At 42.4% G+C, this 12,907-nt stretch overlaps 1 protein-coding gene across 1 annotated transcript; it reads right to left on the reverse strand.

Moving 5' to 3' along the window:
• Positions 1-3: 3 nt before the first annotated feature.
• On the reverse strand, positions 4-12,494 carry LOC103770896 (lysine-specific demethylase 3B-like; the record flags this gene model as incomplete). Its single annotated transcript, XM_008938175.1, has 10 exons — positions 4-131; positions 837-1,051; positions 2,351-2,552; positions 2,919-4,161; positions 6,641-7,222; positions 8,122-8,190; positions 9,499-9,623; positions 11,273-11,378; positions 11,835-11,948; positions 12,327-12,494. Coding segments are annotated over 10 exons (2,952 nt in total), but the record flags the coding sequence as incomplete, so codon positions are not given.
• Between the last annotated feature and the right edge of the window lie 413 nt (positions 12,495-12,907).

Genomic DNA, 12,907 nt, shown 5'->3' on the forward strand with positions numbered 1-12,907 from the left:
CAGCCGGTAGCAGTCCAGGCACACCCCGAAGCCGCACTTGCGGCACACCCAGTGGATGTTGAAGAGCGTGGTCTCGCACACGTCGCACATCTCCCGCACGCCGCGCACCGCGCGCTTCCACGCCACTTTCTCTACAGACAGAGGGGACACCAGGAATTACTGCAGCCCTCCCACTGGACAGCATCACAGCAATACTGATAAAGAAACAATTTACAGAAAGATGACTTGAGGGCAGAGCACAGAAACATCCAGAGCCATTCTTTGAGTTGCTAGTCTTGTGACTCTATTAGAATCCCCATTTCTAAAAGCAGGTAAGGTCAAGTTCCAAAATGCACATACTACAAGGAAACAGAGCACCTTACAGCTTTCTGTAGGAACTGAACTTCAGGGAGCACTTAAAGGACTTACATCAAAACTATACAAATTCTGCTGGCTTTATGAACAAATAAAGTGAACCTATGAAACTATAAAGAATGCATACTTAGTTTTATTAGTCAGATGCCTGTCAACCCTTTGGATTCTACACAAACACATTTGCTGAGGAAAGGGAAATCCTCTCCAAATGGGTAGAACAGTAATTTGATGATGTCTGAGGAAGTTACCATTAGCCTCCTTGGTAATAACGTTGCACTGATCCAAAAGAAAAATACCAAATGCTAGGCCCAGAATCATACGTACCCCAGAGAAACGAACATAGCCTTCTCTTTGGAGGAAAAGGTGAAGCATTTTAAGAACAAATTATACTACACTTTCAACTCTATTTTACTGCATTGTCCACGCACACATTACACAGAGAAGATGGATTAAAAAAAAAACACGTCAAAAGCCCAGCTTACGATGTGGCTCCACCATCATCATTGCTTCCTTCTCTGACATAACAAGCTGGCAGAACTGGTCGCCAACATTGGCCAGGATATATTTGGAGGTTTCCAGATCAATCCCCTCTGCAGGGGAGGCGGAAGGAATCCATAGGCTCACAGCATCAGGGTCACTCTGTTGTGGATTCAAGAAACCTTCAACTCGTAGAATACCCTTCCGGGTAAATACCAGCCTGCAGAAAACAGGATGCAGTCATTGAGAAGATCCTCAAGCATCTTTAACTTCTAATGCCATCTATATCAGAGTATAAACCCAGAAAGGGGAAAAAGAAAGGTTTGAGCTAGAGTGCTCTACTCTACAGCCCGTGCAATTATTATGCAAATCCAAATAACACAGAACACAGAGAACAAGGTACACAAAAACAATGGCCACAAAAAACACTGGAATGAATGCCCATTGGTGGGAAATTACACAGAGGAAATTGCTACAGCTTTGTTAGTCACATTTCTCCATACTATTGATAGAAAGAAAATAAATTTATTTGGGCTGCTGCATGATGCTGCTTGTAAAATTCTCATTTTCTATTTTAACTCAGCACAAAGTTACTTCCCAAGTTTCAGGAAACCAGTATTTCAGTTCTGGCATGTGCTGCTAGCACTTGGCAACTGTCCTAACAGTTCACATTACAAGACATACAAAAATCCTGATTGTATTTGCTATTCTTGCCACTGCTCTCCAGAGACAAGTCACAACTGTTTTATCAGCAGCTGTTTACTCTCCTAGTTTTTGTGTGCTAAAAGATGAAACAACATTGTTACAGAACCCTGAACATCTCCTGCCAATACTAAAAGTAACTTCATTTTAAGGCAGAAACAATCTTAACTTTAACCTCAAAGCTAGATTAATTTTTAACAAGTTCAGTAAGAAATGCAGCTATAATTCCTACTGGGTGGGTGGCATGTACTAAAAATTCACTTCATACTTTATATGCCAGAAAGTGAACAAGTGTCTTTGTGGAAAAAGATGCATAGCACTTGTTAGAATAGGCAGTTAAGGAAAACGAAGAGAAGCACGACAGGTCAAAGAACAGCAAGACATCTACGCAACACAGAGACAGCACAGGCACTGTTCTAGTGCTAAAAATCAGTCCTGTACTCAACAAAACCCAGTCAAATGTTTAGTTACTTGTTAATCAAATTAAAATTTTCTCTCTGCTTTGAGCTCCTTATGAACAGTTACTGCACACGAACCGCTATCCAACAGTAAAATTCTACCCAAAAAAAAAAATAATCAAAGTCTTGTGAGGCTGGACCTGGAGGCTCACACAGCATCACAGAGCTGTATCTTCCAACAGCAGCTCTTCCTGCCCCAGTGAGGGAGTCCCAGCCAGCTGATACAGGGAAATGCAAGACACTCAAAATCTTCATTATTGTACACAAGCACATTACACAAGTAAAGTATAATAACTTTGTGCTTGGACGTGGCCCAAGCTCTGCACGTAAGACTACAAATGAAGGAAGAATTTGAGTACCTGCGGAAGTGGAAGAAGCGACAGGCCACAGTCGAGTCGTCCTGCTCTTGCTCCTTAAATTTGCGGTACCGCTCCAGACGGCACTCCCGGCACTTGTGCAGGTGTGGAGCTACATTGATGCAAGAGCCATCCTGGAGAAAAGGCTCACCTGACTGCTTCAGCTTCCTCACCTTACTCATATCTTTCAGCACAGACTGGCCAACTGGGTGAGGCAAAGTAGAAGTAAGAATCCATTAGTTAACTGCAACAGGAAAAGGTAACTGGGCCCCAACACACGTATTTCCAGAGATCTGTATGCTTATACTCATGCAAAACCAGTAAGATTGCTCAAGTCTGCAGCATGCCACACTTTTGTCCTGACAAATACACGCTTAAATATTTCTTGAAACGAACATGTTGATTCAAATACAAGAAGCATTAAGCTTTAGCCTTGTAAATACTCTGTGTTCTGCCTACTAAGGATAAATGTGGTTTATACCTGTGGGTAGATCACATAGTTCACCACACTGAGATATCCCAGTATCCCACCTCCTTGTGCTTTCAAGACACCCTACATTCAAGTTATCACCTTTTAGGGGAGCTGTGCGAGGCCGGCCCTTTGGGGCTTGCTTCCCTTTTCCTTTACCCAGCAGCAATTCAGCGCTGTGCTCTCCATTGGGGCCTAGCTTTGCCATCAGGTGGTCTGGGATTCCCTTCATACAAGCCTTGGCCTGCAACTGGTCTTCAGAGTCACTCAAATCTGACAGGTCACTATTGGTACTGGAGTCTGAATCCTGTTTGGATGTCAAGCTCCGCTCATCTAGAGAGAACCTTTTCACAGCTTCGAAAGGGGCTTTGTTCTCCTGTGGAAACTCTGCCTGTGAAGAGAAAAAGCCAGACGGATGTCTGCCAAACACATTAGAAAAAGTTTTCAGAAGAGGATTGTCCTGCTGCCCAGGCCCAACAGCTGGTTTTTCTTCTGTTGGGCTGGAGGAAAGTGTGGGCATCTCAATAGGCTGTATCAGGTTGCTAGTTGGTGAGCCAGAACGGCCGTTCCCTACTGTGGAAGGGCTCTGAACACCAGCAGCAACTGCTGCACCAGGAGTACTGGCGATCATCTTTGAGGAGTCAGTTGTTATGAACAAGGTTTTCTTCTTAGTTAGAGAAGAGTCTGTAGAGGTGAGCGAGTCTGGCCAGCCAGAAGCGGCCTTATGACCCACAGGTGCAGAGGGAGCAGAAACCCCTGTCTGAGATGAAGATGCAAATCCACTGAAAGGACTAAGTTCCACTTTCTCAGCAAATGCCAGGAAAGGGTTTGAGGGTTCCTCTCTTGATAGCTTTGGGGGCTGCAGAAATAGGTTTTCGTGACTATCTGGGGGACGAGTACTCAACAGATTTCGTGAAAAGGCTGGAGTAAGGGTAGGCATAGATTCCACAGGCAGCTTCCGCTCCACAGAACTGCTAGACTGGGCTCCTGGTTTAGTGTCCGTTGAAAGGATTTTACCTTTACAGATCCCAACACCCACACTCTCTGTACACTGCTTGAATGAGTCCCGACTGGAGGCATCTTCAGCCAAGCTCTCTGAAATTACCGTGAAGTAGTTACTAGAAGGGAGATTTTGGGACATGCATTGAAAAAACAAGTTCTTGGACAGATCAGAATCTTTCTGAGCCTCTTGTCCAGTACTACAGCCAAAAGAAAATCCAGAAGACTTGCTTTCTGGAGCCACCACTCCATTCGACTGACTCCTTCCAACCCCAAATAGCAACGACTGGGAAGCACTTGGGAGAGAGACTCCAAATCCAGACGCCAAAAGTGAATTTCGGGAATTCTGAAACAAAATTCAAAAGCATTAGTGTATTAAAGGGTTCTCATTTGATTCAGCAACTCTTTGGTTCATCTAATTGTACAATTAGCATTCTACTTATCCACCTGTAATAGAAACTTCCAGCAAAATTATTTACAACAAAGACACTTTAAAGATTCTGCTAGTCTCATTTTTCATACCTACAAGCCATTGAAAGCAACATGCTAACAGTGTCCATTACACACCAAAGCCACACGGGGAAAACGAACGCCTGATGTATAACCATGCTGCAGAACGAGCCAGACACAAGGGGAACTATTTCACAGAAAATCCATTTATTATTTCAACTGCTGATTTTTTTTTTTTTTAATTTCAAATCAGCAAGAAGGGAACTTTAATTGGAAATGCTTTTCAGTAATCTCCCATCTTTCACCCTCCTCCAAGATCATCCTGATAAGCTTCGCCTACTTAACCGGTACCCTTGAAATAATTAACTTAGTTTTAAAAGTTAATTAACAAAGAAAGCCCTCTAGAAAGCTTTCTAGCTTTTTTAGTGAACAAACTGTTCCTGGTTACAGCAAGCCACATCTTCTGACAGGTAGACAGATGTCTATGATTTTTATGATCTTCAAATACTGGAAGGTTTTTCCAACTTGCACATTTCTTCTAGACCCATGACTGTGATAAGGAATATTCACTTGCTCTCTTTTCAGTTTATACTCATTCAAACTTTCCCATTCTCACAGTCCTTCTGTAACACATTATATTCTGCAACTAGCTCACCAGTTGTATTCCTTTTAAGTTTCCACTTAGAAATCTTCTCATGAGGAATTCTTATGATTAACACACTTTTATCCCAAGGCCATGTAAAGTACAACCACAGCCTCTGTGCAACACATCTGCACGCCTACCACACTGTGAACTAATGTTCAGTTTGCTCCTCATTATCAGCCTCCAGATGTAATAACTTCAGTAACATATCGATGTCTCCCATGACAGTTCTTCCAGACACTGGAATTTCAGGTAGTTCTTTTTAGAGCCAAAATAATTTTCACAAACTGAGGTCTAACAGTTTCAAAAAGCATATGAATATAAATGCAAACCAAGCTTATTAAGTAATCTTGAGGGCCAAATCACACTATGATAAAGTGGACAATCTGCAGCAGTAACACAGGTGAATTATTTATAGCACTTACTGATTCACATCATGGTCCCTCCCTCAAGGACAACACAGTTTGAAATGGATTGGTGGTCTGTCTGCAAATTTTCAAGATTATTAATAATGACCCAAAACAAGTGATTTGGGATTGAGAATAGGGAGGTAAAGAGAGGTGGTACCAAAATTTCTCACTACAGTTAAAAGTTAAAGCTAGAAGTTAGAAGTAATACCACTGACAGTAGACACCCTTTTGACCATTCACCTACACAATTTGCAGTTGCCCCCAGTTTTGAATGTTTTTTGGGCGGTGTGTGGGCATGGGTGAGTAGAAGACACTTCAGGTTATAATTTAATTATCTGACACTCCTGTCTCCTACAATTCTGTTTCTCCTTCACACCTTACCATCTAGGAATCCATATCCCAAGATAATCTCTCCTTTCCCCCTATTCCACTAGCTAATACAAAAGACAGGGGTGACAGTAATCCATTTAACCTCCTGGCTATTGTACTGGACCCTCTAATGTATCTCCCATTTTCCTCACTTTTATTTTTTTTATACAGTAGACTACAGGTTTCTTAATTTTTGCTGTACTTACTGAGGTGAGGTTTTTGTTTTGTTTTTATAAGCCTTCATCTGATTACTTGTAAAGTATTTTATTTTGTTTTTTAACAGAGGTTTCCTTTCTACTTTTTCACTTTTCCCCCTGCAAACAAAGACATAACTGAAGGGTATGGAAGCTGCTGCCAGACTACACTCTTAATAAAATTTCTTCTAAAGGTACCCATCTCAAATGTTTTAATTACTTCATTATTTTCAGACCTAGATAGCACATGATACAACTGGCTCATTTTTCTACTACTGAGATGATATCGCTGTAACAGGCAATCTGAGCATCTGTAAAAGGTCCTCCAAAGGTAGCTTCATTGTTTTTATGGTTTTGATACTTCCCTTTAAGTAACTTAAATGTTAACTCGGTGTACGTTCTCATGCATACTTGTTTACCTAAAGGTGAGAGATGGTAAGTAGGTTATCCTCCATATGACACAAGACAATTAAGTGCAGTGCTTAAAGTGACTTTAAGCCTGCACTTCTCAGATTAAGGCTGAATAAAGATGAGTGCTAAAAGTTGTCTCTTACAACTCCTCCACCAAATTTCTTCATTTTCTTTTGAGTTCTTTCTTAGATCAGGTAACAGAAATGTTTCCTTTGGGAAGGGAGGGATTCATCAGAGAAAAAGAAGCTCTCAATTCCATGGACACACTTTGTAACGGTAACACACTGCAGAACATCTGCTGCACACCTATATGTATGTCCTGAATATGCTGCACCTTGAGTTACTCACCTCTCCCTGGGCTTGTGATCGGCTTGTTTTCACTTTCTCCTGTCCAGTAACAGCTGGCAGACTGGTATCAGAGATTCTCACAGTCGTTGGCGACAAGGCAGTTGTAGTAACTGCAGCCGCAGAAGTCACTGTGCCCTGGCCAACCTGTTCCAGTGATTTTCCTGTTTCTTTACATGCAGATCCAACTAGTGATGCTTGTCCAGCCCCAGAGGAAAATGGAGTGAAGGGCAATGGTGCATCACCACCAACCGGCTCATCCTGGACTACCAGTGTTCGGCCATTCTCTTTGGTGTAAGTGGCAAAGCGAATATTGCGATTAATCTGAGGAATGAAGGAAGGGAACTGCTTGGCCCTTGAGTCCAGTCCTGTATCACTGCTGGAGCCTCCTTTCCAAGGACCTCTGCTTGCCTCACCTCCATCGCCACTACCATTGTTATCCACCTCACCCCTCTCCTTTAGTTTCTTTGTTGCAGGATCACTCCCAGAATCTAAAGCGTTTTTCCTCCTTCGTCCATCCTTCCCATCCAGACTTTCTTTCTTCTTTTTGCCTTTAGATGATTTAGCTGCTTTTAGGCTCCCTCCCTATAACAGACAAAATCATGCAATCACTAAACAGAACAATCAGGGTACCTGTTAAAAGAACATTTTTCTGTCAGAACAGAATACTGCTATTAAGGTTAGAAAGACTTAATCACAAATCAAGACATCTAACACCAGCATAAGTCCAGTCTTGTCTATTTTTTTGTAGTAGAGTGGGATCTTCGGTATAAGATTTTCAGCTGAGCTACTCTGCTGTACCACATACCACATCATGGCAGATTTTGGGAACCATGCAACACAGCCATGCTCTAACACAGTTCTTGCTAATTACGAAAACTATCTCCACATTTATTTTTGCTCTAAGTCCAATTCCCACAGTTCTTTTGAAGGGCACACTTTCTGTCCACTATGCAAAGCCTAGAACACTTGACCAGAGGAGAGAGACCTTGCCCTTTAGCCTAGGGTAAAAGCAGAGGTTCGAATGTTACCATGGAACCTCTCAACTGAAGCAATCGAATGCCACAAGCATATAAGCCTACTCCACAGAAAGCAGAGAGGTAATTTACAGAGATGCCTAAAATGGTCTGTAAAGAAGCCTAGAGCGATCCAAATAGAAAAAGGCAGTGAGCAGAGAAATACTCTTTATCAGAACACTACCCCTTAACATGGAGCACAACCATTATGACTACTGCCACCACTCCCCACACAAGGTCCATGCTGAGCTTAGTAAAACAGACCCGAATGAAAAGAGAAGACTGTTGAAATAAAGTTATGACCATCTCTCAATGAAATAAAGAAAATTTTCCTCTTCCAATTCCAGTAGCAAAAGCCCCCAATGAACACAGCAGCAGTTTTCTGTTGCTTCCATGTTTCACATGTTTTATATCTAAATCTTTATGAAGCTTCACACTGTACATACAAGACCTGAACTGTTGTAGTACCTCGCTTGGAGAACTGTTATCCATCACCACATGAACCAGTCGAGGATCCACCGACTTTATTTCACCACTCTAATTTTTAAGCAGGTTGACATTGAGGAGGTAAGAGGAAGAAAAGAGGAAGTTAGTTTTTAATTTAGAGTACATAGTATCGACATAAGAGACCTTAAACACATGGTTACTCTGCAGCCCCTCTCCCATTTGCCTTTTCTTTCTGTGTCACCTCCTCAAAAATACTACAGTTTTCCAGTTTACCTTCTAACCTTTTGCTCCTTCTCCATTTCATACAAGTTCAGATTTTATTCCTACCACTGTTTCCTTGTATATTTGTTCCACAGAGCACTAAACACAGCTCTTTTTAGACTTCATTTAGTATTGCTCTAGCTTTCTAAACATTCACTCTGCTAGATGTGGAAAAGACTACTGGAAGGAAACATCAATTTATGCTAACTGCCCTCATCAGCACCTCCCCAAACGGAGTAATGAATACCCAATCTCTGAACTGTGCTTGGAGTTTACCTTTTCTTTAACAGTAGATACACAGTAGGTTGGGCATTTCATGGCACCTTTCTGCTGAAAGCACAGATTCCACCATTTCAAAGTACACTTTTCTCTCATGCGTGAGCAACAGATACCGTAGTCAGAGTGCAGGATTACTATATGTGTACACAGGAGTTACTAGGCACACTCAGTGCATTCATTCTGCACACACATTTTACTGCACATAGAAAAGGATATAGAGGCAGGAAGCATGGGACAGGACCCAAAAAACCAAGAAGAGTGCTGCTGCTACAGTAATTTACACACAGCACCACAGACCTGTTCCTAGTTGCTTCTGAAAAAGGAAGCCATTGGGAGCAAGCTCCTGGTAAGAGTGAACTACCCATCTGACCACACGGAAGCATACAACGCAAACCAGACAGCTCTAGTTGTGTACAGATTTTCTCCGCTGTTTATACCACTTACTAGGTTTACTGATAGGAACAGGGCAAAAGTAAACAGCCTAAGCTAAAACACACCAGTCAATTTTGTTTGGATTAAGACTTCATCCTCTATGCTACACTTATTTCAAACCACTTGTACAGCCTGTCAGGCAGAAGCTGAGAGAAGGCGTAGGAAGACCACAGCATAACAGATCCAGAAGGTGGCTTTTTGTACATCAGCAAGCACACCAAGAAAGCCACCACACAGAAAGCCACTTCCAACATTTTCTTCATATAGCACTCATTTCCAGGAAAAAAAAAAACCTGAACCTGCCAATCACAACATGGATCATTACTAATTTTTAAAGCAAACAATAAAGAACTACAAGTACTAGGTTTTGGTGGATATTGAGGAATGGCATTTTAGGAACACCAAAGCAGTGCTTCATATGTTTACCTCAGTCACTGACACCTCCATGAGACGAGTTATTGGGTCTTGATGGCCCACAACACCACAGAGCCAGCTATTTTCATCCTCCGGCTGGTAAACCTTAACTCTTTGACCCTGGACACTGTAAGGACCTAGAAAAGAAGGACTTTGAGTACATTCTCCAGGCAAGATTTGTGTCATACTAGTGAAGGGTCACACAACAAAAAAATAACTCTGCACATAATTAGGGCCTGAAGTGTCATCTTTCAGACAGAAAGGAATTACAGCACCAGGGCTTGTGCTGCAAGTCCTGCCTCAGCCCAGCATGCTGCTGGGACCAGTCAACACCCCACTGCTGTCACTCACAGCTACTCTAAAGGAAAAAAGCAACACAGCTTACAAGAAAAAAGTGAAAGACCAAAATAAACTCACCCTCCCTTGCCAAAATCAAGCTAGATGGGGGCTCCTTGCTAGCCAAACTCTGCCTACCTCTGTGGCCCCATGGCCCATGAACCCAAACACTGGAGAGAAAACTGCTTTAGCATTTAGCACAGAAGACCCCAATCTGACAAAAGCTGCAATCAGGCCTAACCCTAATACACAATCCAGACAGAGGTTCAGGTATCAACTCAGTGGTGAGCAGCCACCACCACACCCAATTTTCAACTTACACAATTCACATTTTAAGTATCAACAACTACAGAGCAACTTTGCTTCTAAATTCCCAGAATTATAGAACAGAATCACAGAACAGCACCTAAACATTAAAAATTAAAAACTTAAAATAAGCAAAGTCGTAAATACTGGATGTTATCAATAATATGCTATCCTACTTTAACTACAACTTCATGGAATCACAGAATGGCTGAGGTTGGAAGGGACCCCAGAGATCATCTCATCCAGCCTCCCTGCCATGGGCAGGAAGGTCTCTCAACTAGAACAGGTTGCCCATGGGCTAATTCAGCCTGGCCTTAAACACCTCCAGGAAGGGGTATCCACAACCTCTCTGGGCAATGTAGTCCAGAGTCTCACCACCCTCATACTGAAGAACTTCCTCCTAAGATCTAGTCTAAACCTATTCTCCTTCAGTTTAAATCCATCGCCCCTTGTCCTGTCGCAGGACACTCTTGTGACAAGTCCCTCTCCAGCCTTCCTGTAGGTTCCCTTCAGGTATTGGAAGGCAGTGCTAAGGTCTCCCTAGAGTCTTCTCCAGGCCGAACAACCCTAGCCTCCTCAGCCCGTCCTCACAGCAGAGATGCTCCAGCCCCTGGATCACCTTTGTGGCACTCCTCTGGACTCACTGCAACAGATCTATGTCCCTTTTATGGTGGGGACACCAGAACTGGATGCAGTATTTGAGGTGGGGTCTCACAAGAGGGGAGCAAAGGGGGAGAGAATCACCTCTCTTGATCTGCTGGCCACACCCCTCTTGATGCATCCCAGGCTGCATGAGCACACTGCCAGCTCATGTTGAGCTTCTCATCAATAAACATCCCCAAGTCCTTCTCTTGAGGGCTACTCTCAACCAGCTCTGTACCTAGTTTGCAATTCTGCTTGGGACAGGCCCAACCCAGGTCTTCAGACATCATTCGCAGTAGAAATTTTTGGTTGCATCTCACCAACCGCTTACCTGGATCTGTGACAAAATAATGTTTCTTTTAAAGATCTTGCAAAACAATACAGAAAGTTGACCTTTGAAATCAAACAGTGACAGACACTATTACTACACTCCTTCATAAATCCCAGCATAGGCTTAACTGTTTCACAACAAAGTAGCTCTGAGACAGAAAAACAGTCTTACCTCTACTAAATATCTCCTGAAGCTTCTGGTCGCTGATCAAGGCATTGACAGATTCCCTTAGAGAAGGCTGTTCCTGTAGAATCTGATTTTGACTCTCTGTTCCCATCTGTAAACAGCAAACAGTTTTAACATAAAAGTATAATCTTTCAAGGTAACAGAATCGTTTGTTTTTAAGGGTCAACTCTTCTTGGACTGCTCTCAGGACTGACAAATTAAAAAAAAAAAGTAAAATTAAGAAAAACATTGCTGAACATGCCAGGACCACAAAAAAGGACTAGCTATACAAAGTCCATTGCAAAACTTCCAATGTAATTGTCAGCTACACAATGCTTGACAGCTAGCTCTCCAACTGACCAATATAGAGAGGAATTAGGACTTCTCAAGTGAAGATGGAGGCGAGTGTAAGCACCTGGAAAAGCAGAGACACACACACAAATACATGACAGGGCAGTGAAAGGAGGAAAACAAGAATAAGTAAGTGGAACAATTAAAAAAAAAAAAAAAATCTGGCAAGCACAGCAGGAAATTAAATTTGCACTTTAACTGAACACAGTTCAAATACCTGAAACAAACGTAATCCACTGGCATCAGACAGGAAACGTAAATGTCTGTCCAGAAGAAACTCCACTGGGACCACAGAGCCCAAACCCAGCTTGTCTACTAGAGGAGTGAAGGTCTGGGATGAACAACAAAACCCAAAGGTTATAAAGGACTGAGCGCACATACATTGCAGCAATAGCAGTTTTCACATACTATTTAAAATTAAAATAGTATTTCTACTATTTTACTATTTCACAAAAATTACATGTCATTTATCAACTTGAAAAGCCCAGTGCCTGAGTTTTATTCTGTTTAAGAGAATAATTCTTCCCAGGGCGGTATACTACGAGAAGGAATTACAGAAAATTCTTCAGTTCTTCATCAAAACTGAAAGCAGAACTGAAACACCTTTTTGGAACAGCAAAACAGTGCCCTGTATGCTATCCAAGCCTTGTGCTTCACAGCAGAGCTGATGCAAACCCCTGAGGATGAGCGAGCTCCTGGTCAGGCTCACCAGTGCAGGCCACTGTGCCAGGGAGACTCGGGTTCCCTGCAGCGTGACGGGATCGCTTCGAGGGGCCCAAACCAGCGACCCTTCCAGCAGCAACACTATAACTTCTTCAGCATGGACCTTCACCCAGGCATGCTGCTTCCAGTTACAGCCATCAAATTCCACAAAGATCTGTTTGGGGAAAAAAAAAAATTTAGAAGGCTTTTCAGCTCTTTTTTCAGACACTGAAAAACAAAATAAAAAAACAATTCCTACAATCCTTATGGATAAGGACACAGCAGCTCTAGTCAGAAAAATCAGTATAAATATTGTCACGATAACACTGAGATCACCACATCTACATAGCTGTCTTAGAAAAGAAATGGGAAAATTCACATTCAGTGAAACATGAAAAAATGTTTATCCCCAAAGACACGTTGCTGGCTCCAAATGCTGCATTTCCCTGTACAAAATTAAACATATGAGAGTTGTTCATCCCAAAACATAGGTGATGACCCAACGCATGCCTCCTTCACACCAGCAGTTTTACTTGGCACCTCAACCGATGGCCCACATCAGTATGGTTAACTGACACTCACAGAATT

Source organism: Merops nubicus, unplaced genomic scaffold (genome assembly GCF_000691845.1).
Source record: "Merops nubicus isolate BGI_N331 unplaced genomic scaffold, ASM69184v1 scaffold53253, whole genome shotgun sequence".
In the NCBI taxonomy this organism is placed as follows: Eukaryota; Metazoa; Chordata; class Aves; order Coraciiformes; family Meropidae; genus Merops; species Merops nubicus.